The sequence below is a fragment of the Grampus griseus genome, assembly GCF_964374135.1.
Source record: "Grampus griseus genome assembly, chromosome: 3".
Taxonomy (NCBI): Eukaryota; Metazoa; Chordata; class Mammalia; order Artiodactyla; family Delphinidae; genus Grampus; species Grampus griseus.
Window position 1 is genome coordinate 112,931,084 of NC_139019.1, and position 26,922 is coordinate 112,958,005.

Below are 26,922 nucleotides of genomic sequence, written 5' to 3' on the forward strand. Positions count from 1 at the left end.
AGAGGCTGTTGCCGCTGTGGTCAGAGGCTGGCTGTCTGCACCTTACCCACCACACTGATGGCTCTCTGAGGGCAAGACTGTGTCTTACTTTCCTCAGGATCCCCTGCAGGCTGATCAGTGACTGTAGGGCTTACAGGCCATGGCTAAAACAACTTGTCAGATTAAACTAACCACCCTTATTGGTGACATTGCCTAATAATAGACATGCTTTCTGCAATGACAGTGATATAATTTTGGACAAAAGATTCATGTGTTCGCATGTTTTTTGGTAGCAGACCTTGGCTTAATTATGTCTAGAGGGGCCTCCATCTCCTCTACAGGTGGAGTTAAGGCTTCTATTGTAGAAAATAGGACCTTCCAGGTCTCCTGTCTCACTCTCCTTTGGCGCTTTGAACCTGGAGGACACACGCCCACAAAGTTCTTTCAGTGAATGGAGATGCACCTAATCCCCATTAAGGCCGACCTGAAGTCAGGAAGGAGGAAGAGATGACATAGGGGAGAGAAAGGAAAATAGCCTCACTGTAAGCCTAGAAATGAAGAAGCGATAAAGAGGAGAGAGAGGAAGGGATGAGAGTGAAGGGCTCCGAGGTGAGTCTTCAGTTAGACAAGTTGGAAAGGGCACGAAGCATCTTGTCTCTGTAAGCAGTCCGTCAGCAATGACCTTGTGCCAGACACTGCACTGATCTTCCTTTATGGGTGCAGACTGGGCCAGCTGAACCTGAATGAATCACAGACTGGTTAGGCCTTCCCAGTTGGTGTGACTCAGAGTCCCCAAGCATTTATTTAGAGTTGATATGCAGGGGGAGGGGAGAGTCTTTAAGAAGGATATTTATGCATGTTCCCTGGAGACAGAGCTAGAAATGGAGGAGTCTGCAAGACGTCTGTCACTCAGGTTGGCCCTGGGGGAGAAGACCAAGGCCTGTATATATACTGGGGCTGTAGGCCAAAGCTGGAGGGATTGTTTTCTTTATCTGTGAAGCATAGGTAGAGTTGCTTCTGGGCTGAGCTGTGACTCAGTATGGGGAAGAAGCATCCTTGCTTCTTCATGAGGCATGCTTGGCTTCTGAAGGGACTGTGGCCTGTAAAGGCTTAGGGGGACTGAGGTGGATAACAGAAATGTCTTAAGTAATGTGAACACTGACTCTAAGCCAGTGCAATGTGTGTATTAATACTGCCTCATTTATACCCACAGGCTGGTGAGGCCTGGGGCTATTTGAGGCACACATGCTTTATTCCATTTGATCCTTATAACAATTCAATAAAGTAGGCATTATTAACCAAGCTTTATAGATGAGGGAAGTGAGACACAGAGAGGCTAAGTGACTTGCTTAAGTGACCCCATTAATAAGTGGTTGGACCGTGATTAACTTTTAAGGGTACCTTCTTAGCCACTTCTCCAACACTGCCTTCCAAACACAGTGGGAAGGCTGAGTCACCCTATTAATTAAGGCAGAAGTCATGGAGAACAGCCATATCCTCACAAGGCCTTTTGATCTTTGGGGAAGGAGTTTTAGGCTATAGGGATGATGTCCTTACCCAGGGGGACATTTCTAGCCTTCTCTGGGAAGATAACAAAGGACAAGCTAGGGAATATCTCTGGGGATAAAGGGACCCGTCTAGTCCCAAGGAAGGTGGAGCATAGCATTACTGAATGACAGTGATGATGCTTTCCTATGGAGCTGTAGAGACCTTTTCAGTTTCCAAAGCATTTACCCTCATATCAGTTCATTTGAAAGTTCACAGAAACCCTGTGAAGCAAAAGCATATATGCCTATTTTTCAGAAGGGGAATGAGGCCCATAGAGCTTCAAAGACTTATCCAAGACCATGTGGTCATTAAATGTAAGAATCATGCTAGACATCTCCTGACATCCCCTTCATCATTCCTTCCTCTTTACCAGGTGGTCCCTCGTGCCATGGTGGGGTAATTGTCTTTATGTAACAGAGACTGACATTATGGCTGAGGCAGTCAGAGGACCAGACATGAGGGTGATGCCCGAAGAGAGGCAGACATTCAAATGAAGGACATGATCTTGGGTGCAGTGCCAGCCACAGAGTGGCACCCATTTCACTCAGATCTATGCATTTCATAAATATAAAGGCTGATTCTGTATTAGAGTTTCCCAAATACTGTTACATGGAAAACTAGTTTTACCAGATGCTCCATGAGAAAGGGAGTTCTGTGGTCAAGTAATACACATTGTACCCTTCTTCTTTTAGAGTAGCAATGCATGATCAAGGTTCTGTAATGTCTTTAAGCAAAGAAACCTTTTTGACTCTGCTTAACTCAAGGTCTCTAAATTTATTTGAACACAAAAACTTCTTTTAAGGTCACCTATTAGCAGCTCATGGAACTACCAAGAACAACTAGTTTGTTTTAATCACTGAATTAATGGTTTGATTTGATATGTGGCAGAGACTTAGGAATTTTTTTATGGCTTTATATTCCAGCCTTATGACACATATATATGTCAGGTGTAAATAAGCCTTGGTGCTAGTTGTTTCATAATTAAAAGACCCAGGGTTAGATTGTGCCCATGCAAGCATTCTAAAGTTCATAAATTAAAAATGAAATCTCATTATAATATCAATAAGATTTTAAAATATTATGTATTTTCGCTGGTAATTCACGATAGAATAAATGTCAAGGAAAACTGTGAGTCTGCTCTCTATGATGGCATATGTGGTTTGAGAGAATTACCTATTGGAGATTTTTGAAATGAGCAAGGCTGACATTTTATGCAGGTCATTTATCATCTTCCTACCTATGGATTGCATCAGACACTTGACATTCATGATGAGTGTTTCTTGAGACCTTTATGATTCTCCTAATTAGCAAATACCACTAGAGTAAATAATTTCCCTCACAAAACCTCTTTATTCTGACCAAAACTGTCATGTTCATAGAGTGTTTTCACTTTTTCTTCTCATCCATCACCAGGGCTGTTTTGTACTTGGTAGTTGACAATGAGAAGGAACATATAGGCTCTGAAGTGGTAGCCAAACTCTGGACTTGCTCAGTGATTTGCCCTCAGTGACTGTGTTGCTCAGTTGGATTTATGTTTCAGAAAAATGGTGAATGCTTGCATTTTCATGGGCTGTTGGAATTGCTTGTGAATAGCCAAAACTGTGAACGTAAATCTGCAAATGCCAAACATCGTCTTTTCTTTGGGGTGTCAAATACATCTTCACCTTTCACCCTGTGTTGGGAAGCAGGAGAATACTGTGGCTTGGGGAAGGAAGGAAATGCTAGAAACTCAGGCTTGTTACCATTCATTACCAAGCAGTCTCTTCCGCAGGGTTTCTTTGAACCCCAAGATCATGGATATCTCAGCACCTTTAGGAAGGGATTGCTGTGCTTTGCTGAAGCGCCTCAGTGAGCCCTTGAGATAAGCTAAAAAGTGAGTTTCCCTACACTAAGTAAATAGGATTGTACATACTTGAAACTGCAGCCTGACTCCTCCCTTCCTGTAATTCTATGCTTCTGAAGATTAATCTAAGGCCACATTTCCCATGATTTATCAATTTTATCTTCAGGACTCAGAGTCTTTGAAAAAAGCTCTTTTTCCTAGAAATTTTGATTATTATTAAAAGTAAAAGGACAGGAAGATTTTTATCGAACTTGGAAGCTCTCTCTAGATGAATACCACAGATATACATGGTTTCTTGAAGGATGGTTCATCCTACACAAATTAAGATAATCAGACAAGAGGAGAAATGCCAAGAGGCCAATTTGGGGGCATTGGAAATCCCCCCAGTAGTCACCCTGTAAAAGAGCTGGAAAAAAAAACCAAGCCCTTGAAGACTGATCAGCCATCTTGCTTATGTGGAAAGCACATTGGTATTTAAGCATATGGGTCTTTGGAGCTCTGCAGTTTTCATCAGGATGAATGATGTCGTCTAACATCAGAGCAGATGCTAAAGAATCCAGAGTATATCCAAAGTGGAACCCTAATTGAATTTTGCTCCTTAGGGACTCAGTCTGACCAGCCACTGTGGGTGTGAGGGCTACTGGGTGCTGGTGACCATTAAAGACACCTTGAGGTTGATTGAGGAGCTGGGACTTACTCTTTTGAAAGTCTAGTCGTGCTTCCTATTAAAGCTTTTCATAAGCCTTGAGAGTGAAATTCCTCTGAGCTTCCCAGAACCGTGGATCCCACAAATCCTCTACACTAAGACATTTTCTACACAAGTCCCCAGGCACACAGGGAAAGCTCAATAAATGCCGTGCACAGAGCTGAGTGATATGTTTTTCATGAAAGCTTGGGAATCGGCCTGCTAGCTGATGGGAGCGTTCACTGTAATCTTGTCCTTGCTAGTGGCTTGGAGGTTGAGAATCTGCTCTTTTGTTCTCCAGGCTTGAAGCCTGTTCACGGAGTAACTGTCATGATTCATTTCTCTCTCCTGGTGGGCTGGGGGTGAAGGAAGGAGCTCTGAGCAGTCCTGCAAGTCTGGAAGTTCTGGAAGTTCCCTGTCTAGAGGCAAGTCGGGTACTCAGTGTTGTTACCATCCCCTTGTGGGAACAGAAAACAAGCATGAACACAAAGGTAGGCCAGCAGCCCTGGAGCTGGGAAGGCCGGGGGCGGTGGGGAAGCTTACCTTCTTGACTTCGTATTTAATGGCGAGTTTGATCCGGCTCAGACTTGGACGGTGGTGGTCGGACCAGACTTGGAAGTTCACATCACCATTTAAAATCGCTTCCACCTCTTCTGTGTCTCGGCACAGGTCCAGCACGCCCACCACAAAATCCTTGCATTGCATAGATAACTTCCTGTAATCGTTCTAACAGAATAAAGAGAAATCAGGGGTGTGTCACACTGAGCCCCACAGGTGGGCTTGCCTAGCATAGCAGTGTCGCTCAGCAAAGCTGTGCACCAAGCGCGAGCTTAGAGTGTGTTGGAACCAGAGGGTATGCTGGATCCAGAAGGCAGGGCAACTTCTCTTGACACAACAATCTAGAGGGCATCTTCTCTAAGCCAAGATTCGTCAAGGTGTGCTCCTCAGCCACCTCTATCAGAGTGACCTTGGGTGCATGCTATAACTATGATTTCCAGGCCCTGTTGCAGACTCACTGACTTAGAATTCCTGGGGATGAGGCCCAGGGATCTTTTAACCTCGTTCTCTAAGTAATTCTGAAGGCTGCCAAAGCCCACCCTGAGCTCTTTGAAAGCAGCAGTTCTCCTTGCCTAATTTTGAGCCAAATCTGAGGGAGGAGTGATAAGGAAATGCACTTTTAAGGCTGATGGAAATATCACTTAAATCATTTACTACCGATCTGTAATGGCAACTGCTCTACGCAGGAAGTTTACTGGAAAGATACGGCTGATAGGCTAAATTTGGGGGAAAAATGTACACAGGTGTGCTTTCTTTTAACGTGCTGGAAAATCTGCTTGTAACTTATAAATTTAAAAATCAAATGTAATTTAAATCTAACAGAATCCTTTCCTACCACAGATCCTTTTGTACAGCAAATCATGACACCTTAAATTACTTGCCTGTTGAATAATCATTTTCAGACCTTGACCTCCTTTTTGTTTTGTTTTGTTTTTTTTTAATGAGTTGCCTCTGGGTTTCTCTCATCTCCTCCCTAGGCATACGTTTCTAAATTATCTTTCAGAGGCTGACTGCCTTTCCTAGTGACATGCCAACTTCTCTCTCCCCTAAAACACACTGCTTCAATTCCAGATAATGATCCGAAATGTTGGACAAAAGAATGTTTCATGTCACCTTCAAACCACTACGCCCCCAAAATATTTTCCCCTAAAGGCTTCCTTATTGGTTTCTTAGTTGAAACAAGTCTATTCAGAAGCAACACAAGAACCAAATGTCACTTTCAGAGTTAATCAATGTCGTAAGCCCTGAGAGTGGTAAATAGTAGTTGGTAGATAGGAGTTCAGTTTTGCTTTTCCAGAACCTGGATTCCTCAGCACATAGATGGGAGACTGAAAAACTGCAGAAGCTCAACAATTTTTCTAAATTAATGATTCGTTTCTCCTTGCAGCACTGCTGCTTCAAAATGTCCCTTTACGTTAGAGAAAGAAGTAAGTGTTGATAAATGTTTGTTTGCTAAAAGGAAAAGGGTCAAGAAGATGTTTTCAGACAAGAGTGGCTACCCTTCGTTTCCATATATCATTTAGGGATAAGCAGGGTGTTTTGGAAATGCTGGGTAGAAAAATGACGCTCAGCTCAGGCAGACTGTCGTGGGCAGGTCAGACTGTGCCGTCCCAGAGCCTCTGCGCATTTCTGGGTGCAGTGCAGTTCAGAACAGAAGGTACCACGTCGTTAGAGACTTTCACTTCCCTGGGCTCTTTCAGCTAGCCGGGCCATAAAAAAGGGAGACACACCAGAGCAACCCAAACGGCTGGTTTGGTTTTGCCTTCTGTATCAGTCTGCAAGGCAACGTGCCTGGTGTCTGCAGATGGCTGGAGGAGGCAGGCCTGGGCCTGCCAGGAAGACAGAGATGACATGGACATGGGTAGATGGGACATGGAATAGATGCAGACGGGAGGGTCATGCCAGGCCCAGGCCTCCCAGAGAGAGCCATGGGCGCACATCTCTGCGGAGTTGTGATGATTAGGAGAAATGGGTCAACCCTGAGCTCAGCGAGCCTTTGAGCCACACTCCTCAACTTGAGTTGGAAAGATGAGACATATACCTAAGACTTCACAGGTGCCCTTTTACAAATAATTCAATATTCCTGCACACTGAAGTCTGCCAGGCCCAGTGGGCGACAGCTGTTCTACCTCCATCATCTTACTTAATCCTTATAAAAACCTCATGTTAGAAGGACTGTCAGCATTTCCAGCTCACAAGCAAGAAAACTGAGACTCAGAGAGAGAAACTAACAGGCTGAATCCACTTTTCCTTATATTGGTCACTTACTCATCTCTGGTTACTCTGTCACCTTCCTTGAAGATTTTAGCTTCTGTCTTACTGTCGCTCTCCCAACATTAACTGCTGTTGTTATTGGTGGTTTCAGTACCCAAGAAGATGTCCCTTCCATTACCCTGCCCTCTCATTTCCTTGACACCATCTTTTCCAGTGACCTTATCCTCAACTCCACCTCAACCATTCATTCTCTTAGTTATTCCCAGTAACTGCAGCTCCTCCACGACCCTAACTTTAGGTCTCCCTCTCTCTGACCACTACCTCCTATATGTCCAGCTTTCTTCATCTGGGATCCTAATTCTAGCAGTCCTTTGATTCCATGAAACCTACAAGCCATTGACCACACCACCTTTTCACTGGTTTTCATCCCCCTCAGGTCCCTGTCTCCCTCCTTGCAGAGCTTCTCTTTTATGGGTAGTCTTTATCATCATCCTTGCACACAGCAACTCTCTTACCCTCCTATTTTGTCCTCCTCATTGGATGAAAGCCTGACCTTGGTTGCGTCTAGCTCTCCACTACTCTGCTCCCGCCTCTGCACAGTTAACGCGGCTGGAGAGCACACACCTGCACCGAGCAGGCGTGCTGTAAACTCACTACCTCCAACCTCAAGCAGTCCACGGCGCTCCTGGGCAACTTACCCTCCCCCCTGTCCCAAACAAGCGTTTCATACCTCTCTAGTCTCAGTTTTCTAACACTTCATCCCCCTCCTAGTTTCCTATTTTACTTGGAAAATAGAGCTCATTGGAAGAGAAGCTTCACATGTTCGCACCATCCACATAGTCTACTTTCATCTGTGCTCATGGACTCTCTTCCCTCTTCTTACTCTTGCTGCTCCTATCTAAGGCCAGCTCCTCCACTTGTGTGTTGGATATCAGTCCCCTACGCCACTCAAGGACATGGCTCCTGCGCTCTTCCTTTCTCTCCCCTGCACTGTTAATTTCTCCCTTTCTCTGTTGGCTTAGTATACGACCGTGTTGCTATTGTCTTGTCTTAAGAAGGAACTCCTCTTGACTCCACTTACCTCTCCAATTACTACTCTAGTTTTCTGTTCCACTTTATAGAAAAACTCCTCATTAGACTCGTTTACACTCATAGTTGACAGTTGTCCTCCTTACACTCTTTCTTATTCCATTCAGTAAGGCTTTCACCCTCTACCCATTGCCTCCACTGAGACTGTCCTTCCAAGGTCACAAGTGATTTTCATATGCTAAATCCAGTGGTTGGTTCTCAGTCCTCATCTTACATGACCTGTTAGGTGCTTTGACATAGCTGATCACTTCCTCCTCCTTGATACACATTCTTCACTTGGCTTCTAGCATAACATACTTTTCTGTGGTTTTTCTTCCTGAATGAGTACTTTTGCATCTTTGTTGATTAATTCTCATGTCCCTGATGTCTTAGTTTTAGAATGCCCCAAAGATGTGCCCAGTCCTTTGAATTCTCCTGTCTGTTTACACTCATTGCCTTAGTGATCCTGTCTAAGATCATTAGATACCATCCATATGCTGAGGACTTCAAATTTTATGTCTTTAGCTCGGCCTTCTCTCCTGAACTTGAGTCAAATATATCCAATTACCATCTTGGCATTTCCACTTGGATGCCAAATAGGCATTTCAAACTTAATGAAACTAACTCTGGACCTGGTCTTCTCCACCTTGTTAGTATTCCCCAACTTCTCAGTTGTCCAGGACAAAAAATCTTGGATTTATCCTTGATTCCTCTCTTCTTCTCAAAACAGACATATAATTTAGTAGCAGATCCTACCAGCTCTACCTTCTAAAAAAATATATCTATATCTATCTATCTATATATATATATATAAAAGATCTGACCTCTTTTCACCAATTCTACTATTTCTACCTTGGTCTAAGCCATCATCATTTCTTGCTTGGACTAACCAAGAGACTCTTAACTGGCCTCCCTGATTCTATGATTCTGTCCTGGTCTTCTATAGTCTATTCTCCATACATCAGTCAGACATTTAGGAAAAGTAGTCAGGTCATGGCACTGGTCTGCTCAAACCCTCCAGTGGCTCCCCATCCACTCAGAGTAAAAATGGATTCATTATACTGTCCTATAAGGACATACATTATCTAGCCTCTCCATTCTCTCACTGATTTCATTTCCTGCGGTTTTCTCCCTCCCTCAGTCCACTCCAGCCACTCTGACCCCCCTGCTATTCTTCAAACACACTTGGCATGGACTAGACCTTTGTACTAGTTATTCTCTTTACTTGGAATGCTCTTTCGCCAGGTATCTACATGAACAACTTTTTTAACTCCTTCAAGTCTTCGCTCAAATGTCACTTTCTCAGAAGACTTCCTTGACTGTCTTTAAAAAATTGTAAACCTTCTCCATTTGCAATCACCCTTTCCTGCTTTTTTTCTTCATAGTACTTATGACTCTATGACGTCCATACATGTTATTTAATTATTGTCCATATCTTTCACTAGAATGTAAGCTTCTCGAGGGCAGGAATCATTGCTGTTTTGTTCACAGATATATCATTAGAGCCTAGGATATTTCCTGGAACATGATAGGCACTCAGTAAATGCTTGTTGAGTCTATTGGAGCAGTGTACTTGTCTAAGATGACATAGCGACTGAGTGGTAGAGCCAAGATTCAAGACAGGTCGGTATGACCCAAATCCTGTGCTCTTCCCTCTCACCATGTTTCCTCCTCTTGGTGAGCAGCGTGTTCCCTTCTACTTAGCACACTTAAAACTAGAGACTTAATTGGGGCTGACTCTCAACTAACTTGGAGAAATAAAGGGTGGGCTGGGATATGGATATTTGAACACCCAGCAGATTCTGTAGTGTAGTAGATGAGTGCACAGGTTTTGAAGTCAGAAAGACCTGGAGTTTGAACTTCTTTTTTTTACTACTTGTCAGTTGTGGGAAATAGAACAAGCCATGTAACTCTTCTGCATCTCAGTTTTTAATCTGTAATACTATACATACCGTATAATGATTGGGAGAATCAATACCAAAACAATGTAAAATACTTAGTGTAGTTAACAGGAAATAACACAAATAACAAAATAAATAAAAACCTAAATAAATATTGATAATAAAAATAAAGCCTGTAAATGGTAATTTTAATTAGTTACCACCTTATTTTGACCACTGATTTCAAACTCTAGACCTCTTGCTTTCTGTGGTTTTTAGTTACTGGACTGGGAGAAAGACTGGCCCTTGGAGAGGAGAACACAAAATGCTGGAGAAACCCTTGATTCTTCTCTCTCTCTCTCACTCATGTCTAATCCATATATTAAAAATATACTCTGAATTTGTTCACTTCTCTTCATCTCTGGTGATCACATCAGCCCTTCCCAGGGTAGCACCGCCAGTTACCACATGCAGGTTATCAGTATTGAACTTGATTAAATCTGTAATCTTGCCCGTCCCCAAATCAGTCTGAATGATGTTCACCTTGATGAGATCAGAGTAGTGGGTAGTGTCAGCATCACGGCTTACCAAATGAGAGATCTCTTTTTGTACCCACAAAGATCTTTCTCATTTTGCACAACTTACACTTGGCCTCTTTAGGAGTAATACAGTGAACAACAAAGTGACCCTTGGTGTGATAGTCAGATGGAAATTTTCTCTAGTCTTGTCAATACTGATGACATCCAGAAACCCAGCAGAGTAGGTTATATCAGTGTGGACCTTGCCATCCATCTCAGTGAATTGCTCTATGCACATCTTCTTTACTTAATCTCCTGTTAGGGCATACTCAAGTCTCTTCTTAAAGAAAGTGACAAGGGACCACCATTCTTAGCTTGTGGGGACTGCTGGATGGACACAGAGTTAGCAGACAAGTCAGTTTGTCCAGATTAAGGGCTTTGAAGCTGCTACATGCTGCAGTGCTTCTTGGGACCGTGAGCTGTAGCTGTGCTGGGCATGGAACAAAGAGGCCCTAGAGTTTTGCCTTTTCCAGAATGCCATATAAGTGGAGTCATATAGTATATAATCTTTTGAGACTGGCTTCTTTCACTCAGTATAATTCCTTTGAGATTCATCCATATTGTTGTGTGTGTTAATAGTTCATTTCTTTTTACTTCACATCTACTGCATGCACGTATCAGTTTGTTTATTCGTTCACTCATTGAAGGATTTGGTTATTCCCAGTTTTTGACAATTATGACTGAAGTTTCTATAAACATTCATGTACAGGTTCTTGTGTGAAGATAAGTTTTTAGTTCTCCAGGGTAAATATCTAAGTGTGGGATTGCTGAGTATATAGCAAGTATATGTTTAATTTTAGAAGAGCTGCCAATTACCACCAACCAATTATGAGAGTTCTGGTTGCTCCATGTTCTCTCCACAGTCAATTTATTTTCTGTGTTGTGGTATCTCATTGTGGTTTTGATTTGCATCCCCTAATGGCTAATGATATTGAGCATCTTTTTATGTGCTTATTTGCCATCTTTGTATCTTTTTGATGAAGTGTCTGTTCAAATCCTTTGTTAGTTTTTTTAAAAAACTGAGTTTCTTATTATTGAGTTTTGAGAGTTCTTATATATATTCTGGATATAATTCCTTTGTAAGAGATAGGGTTTGTAAATATTTTCTCTCAGTCTATGGCTTATCTTTTCATTCTCTTAACAGTATCATTCAAAAAATAGAAGTTTTAAATTTTGATGATGTCCAAATTTATCACTTTTTATTTTATGATTATGCTTTTGGTGTCATAAGCTAAGAAATCTTTTTTAACACAGGGTCTCAGATGTGTCCTCCTGTGTTTTTGTTTTCTGTTTTTGACATTTAGGCTGAGTTTTTAAGAAATGATTACAATAAAAGTTTTCTAAGCATTGTAGTATTTCATTAAATGGTTACAGTTACCTTATAAAGCTGATAGTATAATATTATTCCCAAATAAGAGGAGGACAGAGAATTGATCATTGGATATAGCAACTTGGAGGTCATTGGTCACCTTGATGGGAGCAGTTTTGAGTGGAGGGTGTGACTGGTGAGGATTAAAGAATGGGAAGAGAGAGAAGAATTGAAGCCAGTAATACAGACAGAGAGGAGTTTTATTAAACAGGAAGGCAGAGAAATGGATAAGTAGCTGGTGTGAGAAGTGGAGTCAAGAGAAGCTTTCTCTTTTCTTCTCTCTCACTCTTCCTCCCTTCCTTCTTTCCCTCCTTCTCCTTATGGGAGAAACCATAATATTTTTTATGTTGATGGGAATTTTCCAGTAGATAATTATGCTGGTCATTGTATATGATATCAGTATATCATTGTATGAATCCAGTAATTCAACAGTGTATATGACAGAAGATTAGGTATAGTGTATAAATAGAGGAATGAATTTGGATAGAATCACATATGGTTTATCTGTGGTGGGAGGGAAGATCAAGTATGTGAGTGAGGATGCTAGTAGATGGATGCATTGGTGGTAGGACTCTGTAGACATTTTCTTTCTATTGTTTCAATTTTTTTTCTAGTGAAATAGAAAGAAAAATTATCAGCTGAGAGTAAGAATTGGGGAGAAAGTGATGGAAGTTTGAAGAGAGGAGGTCTGAAATAGATTTTAGGGAGATTTAAGAGTGAATTGATGAAGGAGACAGGATATTATTGCTGAAGAACAGTAAGAGCCCATTTGAAATTCATGGTTAGAAATTTAAAATGAGACCGGCTAATGTGGTTGATTCTCTGTAACCACATTCACCTCCCTGGGTGCCAGCAGACAATTAGATTTTACCAGGATTGTATTTTTTTGCCAAAAGATAGAAGAAATCAAGAGAGAGGCAGTGGAACTGAGCTGTATGTGGGGAAGATTGTAATGATAGTCCATGGAATTGAGGCTGGTATGAAGGGAGACAGGACTTCCAGGGGAGAAGGAATGTAGAAAGACCCAACTATATGTTGTCTACAAGAAACCCACTTTAAACATAAAGTTGGTGGTTTCCTACAAAATGAAATATACTTTTACCATATGATCCAACAGTCGTGCTCCTTGGTATTTACCCAAAGGAGCTGAAAACTATGTCTACACAAAAACTTGCATACGGATGTTTATAGCAGCTTTATTTGTAATTGCCAAAATTTGGAAGCAAGCAAGATGTCCTTCAGTAGGTGAATGGATAAATAAACTGTGGTACATCCAGACAGTGGAATATTACTCATTGCTAAAAAGAAGTGAACTATCAAGCCATTAAAAGACATGGGGGAGCCTTAAATGCATATAACTAAGTGAAAGAAGCCAATTTAAAAGGCTAAAATATACTGTGTGATTCCAACTATATGACATTCTGGAAAAGGCCAAACTATGGAGATAGTAAAAAGATCACAGTGGCCAGGGGTTGGGGAGTGAGAAGGATGAATAGGTGGAACATAGAGGGTTTTTAGGGCAGTGAAACTACTCTGCATGATACCACAATGGTACATATATGTCATTATACATTTGCCCACATTCACAGAATGTATAAAACCTGGAGTGAACCTTAATATAAAGTATGGACTTTGGCTGCTAATGATGTGTCAGTGTAGGTTCATCAGTTGTAACAAGTGTTCCACTCTGATGGGGGATGCTGATAATGGGGGAGGCTATGCGTGTGTGAGGGCAGGGAGCATATAGTAACACTCTGTACCTTCTGCTTGATATTGCTGTGAACCTAAAACGGCTCTAAAATATAAGGTCTATTGAAAAAAAGATGGTTAGATTAGTGAGTTGGAAGTCTTGGGGGTAGGCAAAAGATTGACAGAGTTGGGATATTAGAGGGAGATATAAAAATTTGAGCTAGTAGTCAGAGATTATGGCGAGTTTGCATTGATTGATCATGACAGGTATAGGCTCAGGTAGGCTCATCGTGACTAAAGTAAGACCACTGGAGGAGATGAGCTCATAAAACTGAGTCAGGGCGTTAAAAGGATGGTCTATGTATATATTAGCGTATCAAGAATTTAAATAGCAGTAACTAAAACCATGGAGAAATGACAGGGATTGACCCATTGTTGCAGATTCCAATGATATGGAATTATGGGTGACATAGTCTGATGAAATACGGTTCAGAACTCAGTGTTCTTAGGGGGGAGAGAAGGAGAAAGGTCTGGAAGTCATAAGGAACAGCAAGAGAGATATGTGCTCCCTCCCCCCCTTCTCTAGGCCCAGTGGTATGAGGACTGTGAGGGGAAAGCCAGCCCCCCGCCTGGGGGGACTGCAGGGGAAGTGTGTCCTTAGGGGAGCCTGTCTGCAGAAAGAGCAAGACACATCTCTAAGAGGAGGGGGCAATGACACGGGGGGTTTTGCTGAGGGGAGACTATGCTTTTTGGAGGGTGAAGTAGGAGCGTATCTGGAGATGAAGAAGCGGGGTGTGAGGACAGAGCAGGGCATGCGAGGAGCCTTGTGGAGAATCAAGTGCAGGTTCTGAGGGGTTACCTGGGAGGCAGCAATGACATAAGGGAGTTTAAGACAATTACTGCAATTATATTGTGAGGATTTCGTGAGGTAAAGCAGGTGAAGTGCGTGGCATGTGTTGGGCACATAGGTCTGGATCAGTACAGTTTAGCCAAGAAAGGACTTCAGAGCCTCATCCTGCCCTCCAGCCCTCACTTCTGCACATCTCCCACTCAGCTGATGGATGAGAAAACTGAATGTTAAGATTTAACACACATGGCTGAATCCTTATTAATTGTAACTGGAGTCACTGAAATAATTAATGGATGTGAAATGCAGGGTAAGAACCTGAGCCTAGTGCTCATTACTGCAGATGAAAATTGAAGAGTTTCAATCCATGTTTTAGCTTTCATGCATACACTTGATTGTTTCATTAACCTTCACCATATAAATAAGCCCGGGCTCCGGAGGATCATAAAAGGCAAATATCCTTCAGCATTTAATTTCCATTTAGGAGCTCAGATCCAAGAAAGGTGGTTCAAGTCCAGCACATGAATCAGCTAGCCAGCATTTCTTGCCTTGGCTTTCCCAGGGGGATTTACACAGCCCCTAGGTCCTCAGAATCCAGGGTTCTGACCCCAGGGTGGGGTGGGTAGGGCTGGCTCCCTGCTCCAGTGACCCTCTCAAAGGCGTGACTCTCAAACTCTGACACTGGTTACTCCCTCCCTCCTTGACTTTATTATCTGTTCTCTGCAGGAGCCCTCCCCTTATTCATCCTAGACTTACTCCCTGCATTTCCTAATGGGTTCTCTGTGTCCTAACTGTTTCAGAATTTGGGAAGGGTGATTGTGTATGAGCCATTGGTGATCTTAGAATTTCTTGGGACGGGGCTGATCAGTCTTTGCATGAGGGAGATGACTGGGTGATTAGTGTTTGGTTGGGCTCTAGAATCAGAGCGTCCGAGTTCAAATCCCAGCTCTGCTGCATACTGTCTTTGTGTTTGCGTGTATAACTTAAGCTTCCTCTGTGTTCTAGCTTAATCTGTATAATGGGAATTATACTGTTTTCTGCCTCATGGAGTTGTTGTAAACTAAATAAGATAATCCACATAAGTTGCTTAACACAATATGTGACAAGTATCAGGCAATATTAAGATACATGTGGCTTGTAGGTTAGCAGAGAGTGTAAACATGGAAAATTTGTCTTTCAGGGTGTTGGTCTTCAAGTGCCTTTTCTAACAAAGCAGACACACCCATTGTTGGATTTAATTTCGCAGCTTCACCTGTGTCAGTCCTCAGGTGGAAGGTGCAGGTAGCAGGACGGAAGCTTGGAGCAGGGCATTGGAGCAGAGTCCTTGATAATTCACAGTGAAGGTGCAGGCCCCTGGGTGCTGAGCTGAATCTGCAGGTGACTGCACCGCCTTTCTTAGCCAGGCAGTGTTGACAGTGTCTCTGTTGACACTTTGGCTTCCATCCTGATTTTTGGTTTACTTAACTGGCAGCTACTGACACCGTTAAGGGGCTCCTTAAGCCATCACCATGACGCTGTGAAGTCCCAGAAGTCATGGATTGCTCTGCTTGTTGGTTTTATAACAAGTCCCCTCTGATGGATTCAGACGCTTGCCTAAGGAGAATAGAGGCTGTCTTTCAAGGAAACAGATGAGCAACTCGAGTATTTTATTCTAATTCAGCAGGTATATTTGAGCACCCACTGTGTGCCAGGCACTGGGGATAGAGACCTAAATAAAATACAATCCTTGCCTCTGAGGAACTCAGGGTCTTGCTAGAGAGAATGACAAGTGACTAGGTAAGGACCACAGGGTGACGTAAGTGTCTTGGGATATGCCACCCAACTACAAATATGGGGGACTTCTAAGAGGAGGCAGAGTGTGAGCCCTGAGGATGGGTAGAAGCTAACAGGGGTGAGGCAGGTGTGGGGAGGAGAGTGACAGGGAATGGACGTTCCAGGAAGAGGGGCTGGCAAGTGCAAAGGCCCAGAGGCCAGAGAACGTTCACCAACGGGTGGACTGTGATGGGTATCAGCTACTTTACCCACAGATGGTTACGCATAGGTTATGCACATTATCCAGCGTTTTACATAACTTCTCATAATTAAATAAACACGAACACGCTCATGTATCCAGAGAGGAATTCACATACACTCTGCACATCCTTATCCAGATTAAAGATGCTGCTTGGTTCTCATTTGCTGAGCTCCCAGAAGAGCCCTTCCTCAGCTTTCTGCTTTTTCAGCTGGAACCACAGGGAACAGACACAGGAAGGCAGGTCTGCCTGTGTGAACCTTGCCCCACCCCAGCGCTTCCCAGCTCCAGGCCTCCCTGGAGGCTCCAGGGCTCTCTTCCCTCGCTCTGCACACTCTCTGTCTTTGTCTTCCATCTCCTTCTCCTTTCCCTTTCTCTCTCTTTCTCACACATCACTCTGTCAAGCACAGGTCAGTGCTCCATGGTAGAGGGATTGCTCAAAGCTGTGACTCAGGAAATTAGCCAGGAGGTGTGAGTTGAAAGAGAAGGAGGGACCCTCAGGAAGCTCCATGGTTCGCTTACATAGAAGCAGCCCCACCTTTCCCCTGCCTTCCTGTCCTACCCCCGCATGGGGTCGACCTAAGCATGATCGGTTGGTCTCTGTACCCATTAGAATGGGAGGCAGTATTAAAGCATATGACTCTTACAGTTTTTGCTCCTGCGGTGTTATTTATTGAATGTTTACTATGTGCCAGACCCTGGGCTGAATGCTTTACATATTTAGCTCATTGCATTCTCATGACAAACTAGGAAGTAGATACAGTTATCATTCCTCTTTATAGAAAGGGGAACTGAGGCCCAGAGACTTCAGTGCAGCTGGGATTTGAACTTGAGTGTGGCTGACTCCAAATTCCATAATACTAACACTGGGAAGTGCTCATCTGATAAAAATACCAGCTGCTCTGGCACGTGCTCTAAAACCCTGAGCGCGACCCTGAAGGGGCAGGTTCAGGGTCCTTCCTGGTGAAGAGGAAGAGAGAGATGAGGGCCTGTTGCTGAGAGTCAAAGGTGCTGAAACCGTGTGAGGCAATACCCTGTGTATCCACACCCAGGGGCAGGCCGGGAGTAAGACTGGCTGAGCCCAGAGAGCTGAGTTTGCCCCGCGCTCTAAGTTACCAGCAGGTGCGTTGGCATCAGAATGTTGGGGGAAGCCATCCCTAATGGGATGTGCCATTCCTGTTGCTCCCAAGGCCCTAAGCCTCTTATTTAAGTGCCAGTCTGTCCACTCCCCCCACATCCTTTTCAGTCTTATGACTTTCACCAAGGGGCCATCCACCTCTATTCTGTAACAGGTCCCCCTCCCCCATGCAGGACCACTGTCTTCATGGTGAGAAGTTATGGGAATGGGTGGGAAGCAGAGGGTCTGCAGAATTTCCCCCTGCGGTGGCTGGGACACCTTGCAGCTCACTCCTCAGATACACAGAGAAACTGAGAGTGGCGGGATGAGGCTGCATTGCTTTTGCCATCTGAATTCCAAAGTGGGCAGCACGGTGACTGCTGTCCATGGTGCACTGGCTTTTAGCAAGCATGATTTTCGGGTCTGTTTACTGTGTTGGAGCTGAGGCATACTGTATAGCTGCAGAGTGATGCTGAGTTAACAACTCTCTGTTCCTCGATCCTTCCAAAGCTTTCGTCCACAAGCACACCTAAGCCACTTTGGTCCGTGGATTGGTTCATAAAAGAACTCATGTATTCATTTATTTATTCATTTAATCAACAGAAATGAATAGCGCATTTACCCCATGCCGAGCACTGTGCTAGCACCCTGGAGATAAATGAGGAGCAAGGCAGGCATGGTCTTTGCCCATTAGAACTGCGTTTCTTTACATTCAGCCTCATAGTAATTCCTGGAAAAACATTACCTTCCAAATAAACCCCGTTGGCAAGCATTAGAAACAGTAAGAGTCTGTTAGATGGAAAGCTTGAGTGCTTTCCAGTAATCCATCCTTACAAAATGTTCCAGCCAGTTCAGCCTGTGCTTACTGTGCTTTCTGTGTCCTAGAAGCTGTGCCCAGCTCTGGAGATGCAAGGAGAAGTGAGATGTGGTCACTGCCTACCCATGGTGAGACTAGACGTAACTCAGTTGTTCTAATATTATATGGCAGTGCTGGCCGCTCATTCAACAAATAGTCATTGAGTTCCCACCCTGTTCCAGGCACTGTTCTCAATCTTTGAATACAGCCATAAGCAAAACAGACTCCCTGCCCTCGTGGAGCTTATGTTTTACTGGGGGCCTGGGGACTTCAGGTTTCTGTTTTACATTGGTGGTTAGGCAGGAACTCCCTGAAGAGGTGATTTTGTACAGAGAGTTGGTGAAGGAGGGAGCTATCTATGTAGATATATATGAGGAAGGAGCACTCCAGACGGAGGGTCACTGGTACAAAGAGGGAGAAGAGTGCAAAGCAGAAGAGGGAGAGCATCTGGTGTTTCTGAGGACCAGCGAGGAGGCCAACTACTGGGACAGAGTGGGTGAAGAGGAGAACGAGGGAAGAGGTGAGGCCAGAGCAACTGCAGGAGACAGATGGCCAAAGCCCTAAGAGGCACTTGTAGCACTGTGGCTTTTTCTCTGGTGAGATAGGGAGTCACTGGAGGGTTTCAAGAAGTGGCGTTAGCAGGATCTTCTGGTGTATGCTTGAAGGGAATCACCCTGGCTGTTGGGATGGGATGAATTGTAAGGGGCAAGAGCAGAAGCCTGAAGACCCAGTAAGAGGTTGTTGCAATTATCCAAGGGAGAGATGAAGGTGGCCTGGACCAGAAAAGTAAGTGCTCAAGGGGGAGAGAAGTATACAATTCTAGATGTCTTCGAAGGATAGAGCCGAGAGGATTTATTGATGGATTGGACATCAAGAAAAAGGAAGAGAAGAGTTAAGGATGAATGAGGTTTTTGGACCAAGCAACTGGAAAGATAGTTACCATTTATGACATGAGCACTGTGTTAGATGAGCTCTTTGTTTAGCAGATGTTTCCTTCCTCCTTCCCCATCTCATTGAGACGAGCACACTTCCTTCCCCATTGGTAGGGAACTTGGTCATGGACTTGCTTTAGTTCATGAAATTACAGTGTGTGACCCTTAAACTTAGGGCTTAAGAGGCATCATGTATTTTCCGTTGTCTCTGTGGGAGTTCTGACCTCTGCCCTTGGAGTGCCCTTGGTTTCCACTGTCCATGCAGCCTGGATCCCAGAATAAGACATGTAGAGCAGCCTCCTCCTCTGACCCAAAGACTTGTGAACCTGACAATAAATGTTGACATGTAGACTGCTGCATTTTGGGGTGGTTTGTTACACAACATCATTGTGGCAATAACTGACTGATAAAAGGACAGAAGTAGGCTGAGTGCTTCGGGACATCATCATCAAAGATGGGCTCTTAGCCCTGCCTGGGTATTCAGGGAAGTTGCCCTGGAGAGAATAAGTTGTGACTGGATCTTGAAGGATAAATCAGAGTTACTGAGTTCAAGAAGTGGAGGAAGTGTATTCCAAGTTGAGGACATAGCATAAACAAAAGCACAAAAAACATGCTATATGAATATACAGGAAACTATGCAAGTAGAGGCACAGGGCAGCAGAAGATGAGTCTGGAGAAGTAGACAGGACCATGGAGGGCCATGGAAGGTTTTGTCCTCCATGATAATAAGCTTGAACTTCATTCCACAGGCAGTGGGGAGGCACCAAAGCTTTTTAAGTGGGAGAAAGACGCGGTCTGATTTGCACTTCAGTGGGATCCTTCTGGCCCTATGTGGAGGACAGCTTCACCTATGTGATGGAAGCTCTTGTGATCATCTGATCAAGAAGAGTGGTGGTAAGGATGTAGGGATGAAAATGGATTGGGGATATATTTTAAGTTTTAGTACCAGCAGGATTTAAGGTACAGAAGGAAAGCAAGAACTCAGTATGTGGTGTGCTTTGGATGTCAAACGCTGGAAGGAAATTAGTATCTGATGGGATTATAACATGGTAGTATCTGATGGGATTATAGGTGAATTTTCTTTTTCTTATAAACAGTTTCATATTCTACATTAATTGCACATTTACCAACGTAAGCAAAAAAATTTGAGTGAGTTATAATGTTTAAACCTGCCTGTTTTCCTTTGGGTGAATTTGCTAAACCCTTAAATCTCAGTGCTGGAGAGGAGTATTCACCTTTGATGCTGTCTTGGCCAGGACTGCAGTCTTGTCTATTTGATATCTAATAACGTTGTTGTTTTTAAATATCAAATTAAAAGGAGATCCAAAATGAGATTCAGAGCAAATATGACCTATGCATCTTATTTGTACTTACCGTATATTGTGAAAACATTTCAGAGAAACACTAATTTAGAATTGGCATTAGCAGATAACATACCCTTCCAGAGGATTATGTCATGATTCACCTGATTATAGATTCAGAATAGTAAATGTTCAGGAAACTTTTTTTAAAGAGTAATTATAGCACAGCATATGTATAGAAGTAATTTTTTAAAAATTTACTTGTGATTGCTGAAAAATGCTATTGATTAAGAGGGTCTAATGACTAGATGGCAAGGTAGGAATTAAAAAAACATAGAGCCCTGCTAATTATAAAACAAAACCCCAAAACCAAATTAGGCACATCAGTACTTATGATTTCTCTGATCAAAAGAGCATACACCGTTCTTTTCACCTCAGTGCCTTTGTCCGTTGTGTTCCCAAGTCTGGACTGATGCTCCTCTTTACTTCCTCTAAGAACCCTACTCTTCTTAAGACCAGGCGGAAGGTAACTCCAGGATGGCTTTCCTGATATCCCTGGGGAAATCCACTGTTTCATGCTTGGGCACCCACTGCATTTTATTCTTGGGGTCCAGTAGACCTGTCAAAGTGCTCTCTTTGACAGGTATGACATGTTCATACTTGACTAATTAACTTCATTCATTTGTATATCTCAGCCCAGGGCATGCCACATTATAGGACTTGATAAATGTTGCATAAAATGACCATACATATACTCTGATTCAAGAATTTTATTTATGGGAAGCTGAGGCACAAGTAAGTGCTGGTGTGTGGCTACCAGGGAACAGATCTAGGAGGTGTGAATGGGGGTCTATTCTTGGCTCTCAGAGATGGTCTTGGAGCCAGACTTGCCTGTTCAAGGCTCATTATCTTGTGCATAGCAAACTGCACTGACTTTCTAAAAGTCCCAGAAGACACGGGTAAAAGATGAGTAAGTGATTGCATTTAAATAAGTTCAAATCTAATCAGGAAAATAAGATTCTAGTTTTTTGACTGATTTCTCCAAAGAATGACTTAATAACACTTGGAAGTAGGACTTAAAGCTGTTTTGTAAAAATATAAAAAGAGAGAGACCAAGGCTTTGATATGCTTTCATTTCTCTCTACAGCTTCCATTGTTACCTATGTGCTGATGAGTCCCAGGTTTTTACCTCCAACCCCAACCTGTATTCTAAGGAGCAGATTTCAATATCCAACTGCCAAGTGGTCGTGTACACTGGTAAGTCCCGCACACACTTCAAACTCCGCATGCCCCAAGCTGAACACATGGGTCTTCCAAACATCCAGACCCGATGTTCTGCTTTCTGCTTCAGGAAATAGAGTCCCCATCCACTCAGCCTCCTGAGGTAGAAGTCCTGGGTTCATCTTTGTCTTTGCCAATTAGTTACCAAGATCTGTGGATTCTGATCTAAACAATCTCTACTGTCTGAGCCCTACTGCCCACACTCACAGTCGTGATCTTAATTCAAGTCCTTAGAATTTGGTCTCTAGGCTTTTGAATTAGCCTCCTGATTGGACTGTTTACCGACAACAGTTCCTTCTACCTTGATGCCAAACCACTATCCCCTTGGTTAAAAAGCTACAGGATAAAATCCATGCATCTTTATTACCATGTTTCAATATACTTCCCTAAGATTAGCCCCCTTCCCTTAAACCCATCCAGCTGCACCTGTCCACCAAGAACACTGGGCCGTTCACGCCTCTGCACATGGTATTTGTCTGCCTTTATGTCTTTCTTTCCCTTCTCCATTTGCCAAACTCATCCTTCAAGAAGCACTTCAGAATATCATCTTTTCCAGGAATCCTTATCTCACATCACCAGGCAGTTTGCTGCACTCTTCTTCGTGTTCTCATAGCATATTGCTCCTACTCTACTATGTTCTGTTTATCCCTCAACACTCCAGTCTCTCCCATTGCTTTGAGGACAGAGTTCAGGTCTCTTCCACACTTGTAGACCTAGTACCTAGTACAGTATCTGGCACACAGAAAGAAGACCACCATTTGCTGAAAACCATTTAACCGTTCTCAGTCCGTTTCCTCAACTGTAAAATGGGAATAATCATCTCTTCTTAAATCTCAACTTAGATGTTGTTTATGAAAATGCCCTGTAGAAATGAGAAGCAGAAAGGCCTAGAGAAGTGGGGACTCAACAAGGGATTGTTAGTAAAAGTACCTGGTTTTATTCATGAGGAAGATGAGCTGCAGAGAAGTAAAGTGACTGAGCCAAGGTCACAAGTCAGTTCCTGGTGGAGCCCTGGGTCTCCTCACTCAGCAACCCCCATGCTAGCATTGCCCCCGAGGATCGTCTTTTATGGTGGCAAATCACCTGTGTGACATATGCTGTGCCCTGGGCAGAGTATGACCACAAGGCTCCAAGCTATTTGGTTCCCTCAAGTAGTCTCTGAAATCTGACTACCGTGAGCACATGCCTCACATATTTGCTTTAGGTAAAGAAAAGATCCAACCCTGTGTTTAAAATCTGCTTTCTACTTTTGTAATCTTAGAGGGAATGCCATTTGGGGAAATAAACTCTTGCTCCTAGATTTTTTAAGCAAAATTAAAACATATTTTCCACATTTCCTGGCTCTCATCTTCATGCTTACATTAAAAATATCAGGTTTAAGCACATAAAAAATCAAGTTTCTGATGTGCTGCGGGAAGGTATTAGGTGAATTCTTTGGAGAATAAACTTTAAACAAAATTAATAATCACCAGAAAAGAGAACTTGTCATCAGAAAGATTCTTGAGCTACTGCTTTCAAAGTATATGTAGGAGAAGCTGGAGAGAGCTATTAACTCAACAGGCAAAGCCCTGGTCTTCAACATGTATCAGTAAAAGGCATGCTATCCTTCCCCAAAATGCAAACATGAATTCTGATGCCTCAGGTCCAAGCACCTGTATTACTGTAAATGGAAGTGTATTGTATTTCCAGGATGTGTGTGTGTGGGTGAAGAGAGGAAGAGAGAGAGAAGCTTAGCATCTCAGCATGGCCCTTCTTAATGTTCAAAGCACTTATCCATCAGTAATTAGTAAACCTGCTCTGTAGCCCAGAAAAACAGGTCATTATTATTAATTTCACACTGTAGGTATGGGAGATGGAAAGAACATCATAATATGAAAGATAATCATGCTACCAAGCATTTGGGGAGTGCTTTTCTGTTTGAGAATTGATAGTATTTAGAAAATTTTAGCCTCAGTCATTCTTACATCACTGTAATTTTAGGACTAGGTACACAAGATTAGTTTCCTTATTTTTCCTGGGCCTTATACCATTCTGCATCTGCGGTGACCAGAGCCTGTACTCCAACTCCTCCAGGCTCCTGGGGTCGGCAAGAGTGCAGACGGTACCATACCACCTGATCTGTCTTACTGAGAGCTGATGGAAAAGTCCATGGCCTCCTAGTGCTAAGGTAATACACGTTTTGAAAGGAAGCCTGTGCCAGGATATTAAAAGAGTGTTTATTATCCCTACACTGTGTTTGAGTGTATAACACTTACGGTAGGTACTGATCACGTAGTTTATAAATGAGAAAGAAAGAGAGAGAGAGAGACACTAGTTCATCAATGCCTAGTGAGATTTCTGAACAATGGAAACTTTTTTCCCTTTGCAATCAAATGCAGTTCTCTCCGTTTTCCTAATTGGTACTAAATGGAACTCTACCTGGAATCCAAGAGCTGCTATGGTATTTTCCAGCTTCTTACAATTCATGGGCTTGAAGGGTAGCAGAATCTGCCACCCTAAAATGGGCTGCTTTGTCATAAGGATTCTTCTCAGCTAAAGGCAATTAAGAAGAAGCAGATACAAGAAAAGCTCTCTGCCCTCTCCTACTTGGCTAAAAGCAGAGCATAAATTTGTAAAGGGTGTCCCTCCTCCGCTCTCTAACAAGGAAAGCAGATGTTAATCACCAGAGACTAGACCCTTACCAGCCCAGAGACAGCACCAGAGGTATCTACGCAACAACCTTGTTAAAACTAGCTCTCATCTGCCATTAGTTTCCCCATATATTTACCTTCCCACAATTTGATGCCCCTAGAAGCTCAGAGTTCTTTTCTGTCGTCTTGTCATGTGTCTAAAAATTTATCCTTTTGTTACGATGTTATATAAGCCCCAGTTCTAACTACCCCTTTGAGTTACTCATCTCTGAGTTCTCTCATCTGTTTGCATGATACACTTGAAAAAACAGCAAATGCAGAGAGAGGCTTTCTCTGAATGCCCCTTTTCTGCCTCAAGACAGATCCTCCAGAAGGAACTTGATGGCCATAAATCCCTTCCCTGGGAGCTTCTTGAACCAGGGAAGATGGGCTCTTGTCACAGGAGAGGAGGTCCTATACCCAGACAGACTTTGCCACAAACTATCATACCTCCCATCTGTTCTTCTACGCGCCCATTCGTGTTTCCTAAAATTCATTTACTCTCCCCTAAAAGGCCTGCACCCCTGCCCCCATCCTCCATACCTTTCCCTATTAGATGGTATTTGATCCTGAGTTCTAAGCCGCTTCAGAGAGTTACTCATTTTTCCCTGGGTATTTCTCATGTATACACAAGGTACATGTGCTTCTCTGTACTTGTGTTTGTTTTTCTTTTGTTAGTCTTTATCACAGGGGTCTCAGCTCTGCACTCAGAAAGGTGGAGGGAAAATTCCTCCCCTACACAGGCAAATCTGTCTCTCCCTGGGCACGACTCAGAAACCCTTCTTCACATGGCCCTTCCTTAGTCCCTGGGGCCCAGCTTCACCTCATACTGGTCCACAGAAGTTCTGTGATGGGGCTCAGAGGTTTAGTTTTCATGAGTACGTGTAGGCACTCTCAGAATCATCAAAATGACATGAAGATTATTTTAAGTTAAAAACATCTGAACAAACAGTAACTAAACTTCTTTTGCTAACTTGAGGAGAGCCTCCCAAAAATACAGTTGCCATAAATCCCCTCTGTGGAGGGGCTGGGGGCGTGGTTTACAGCCAGAAAGGAGACTGACCACCTGGATGAGAACAAACTTCACGAACTCTCAAGCCTTCCCTTTGTATCCCTAAAAGCCCATGTGTTTCCTAAACATCCTGTTTTTCCTTAAACCCTTTTCTCCTCTTCCTTACCCTGCTAGGTTGGTATATAAACCCATGTCTTTAGCTGTTTAGGGAGCCACTGCTTTTATGCACTTCTGTGTGCGTGTGAATAAACTCGGTCTTTTCTCCCGTTAATCTGTCTTTTGTTAGTCAATTCACAGGCCCCCAACCATGGCAACCTAAGATGGTAGTGGAAAAGTTTTCCTCAGGACACATGACACTAAAATTTTCTAGGAACTGTTATTTGTAATGTGTTGATATCACATGGGGGAATGCCACAATATTCGGTGTAAATACATTAAATACATTGAAGTGGGTGCTTTTCTTGGGGCTGAGGGAGAATAGGGGGTAAAGTATGAAGGGAAACAAAAATATGATAGTAATGATCCATCAAGTAGTTGTAGTATTAATTCAATTTTTGTACCTGGGGGTAGAGGGAGCACTAGGAACAAACGCGGGCATCTCGCTGCTGCGGCCTCTCCCGTTGCGGAGCACAGGCTCCGGACGCGCAGGCTCAGCGGCCATGGCTCATGGGCCCAGCCGCTCCGCAGCATATGGGATCTTCCCGGACCGGGGCACGAACCTGTGTCCCCTGCATCGGCAGGCGGACTCTCAACCACTGCGCCACCAGGGAAGCCCAATGCTGACGTTTTTGTTCCCTCTACTTTTCTATATTCTCTAAAAGTTTTCTAATCCGTGTGTTTTATTTTCATTATCCCCAAACCCAACACTTGAAAATGTTTTTCTCCTACTGGATAGGGGTCGTGGCCCATTACTGTCTCCCCTATTGCTTCTGTCAGCTACCTCCCACTTCTTAGCCACCCTGCCTCTCCTAGACACACACACGCACACACACACACACGTACACACAACCTACACACACGCACAAACGCGCACACACATACACACACACGTACACGCACACGTACACAGACGCACACACACACGGAGACACATACACACATGTACACGCTCACACACGTGCACACGTACAAGCACACAGGTACATGCACACGTAAAGATGCACACACACGCACACACGTACGTGCACACGTACACAGACACACACACGTGCACACACACGGAGACACACACGTACACACACACACACACACACACACACACACACAGTCTTTTACAGAATTAGCCTGTCTCAGCTTGTGCCTTGGTCAGTAGAACGCATCAGTAGTCTCTGTCCTTTCTTCCAGAACGACCTCCTAGTTTTAGGACTGTTTTTGGTTCCCAGAATAACTGACCTTTGCACTTTTATCCTGCCCTGCTCTGTGGGTCTGCCTAGATTCCTGGTGTCAGCCTTCCTCAGTTTCTCAACCTGCTGCTACCTATTGTAT

General features: G+C 43.4%; 1 protein-coding gene across 1 annotated transcript in view; it reads right to left on the reverse strand.

Annotated features, from left to right (window-relative positions):
- TRPC7 (transient receptor potential cation channel subfamily C member 7) overlaps positions 1-26,922 on the reverse strand; it is a gene marked incomplete at both ends in the record, with an annotated part of 122,690 nt that overhangs the window by 85,738 nt on the left and 10,030 nt on the right. The window contains one exon of the mRNA XM_082651487.1: positions 4,599-4,781. Coding sequence (XP_082507613.1) covers positions 4,599-4,781 — 183 coding nt within the window. The remainder of the gene's footprint in view (positions 1-4,598; positions 4,782-26,922) is intronic.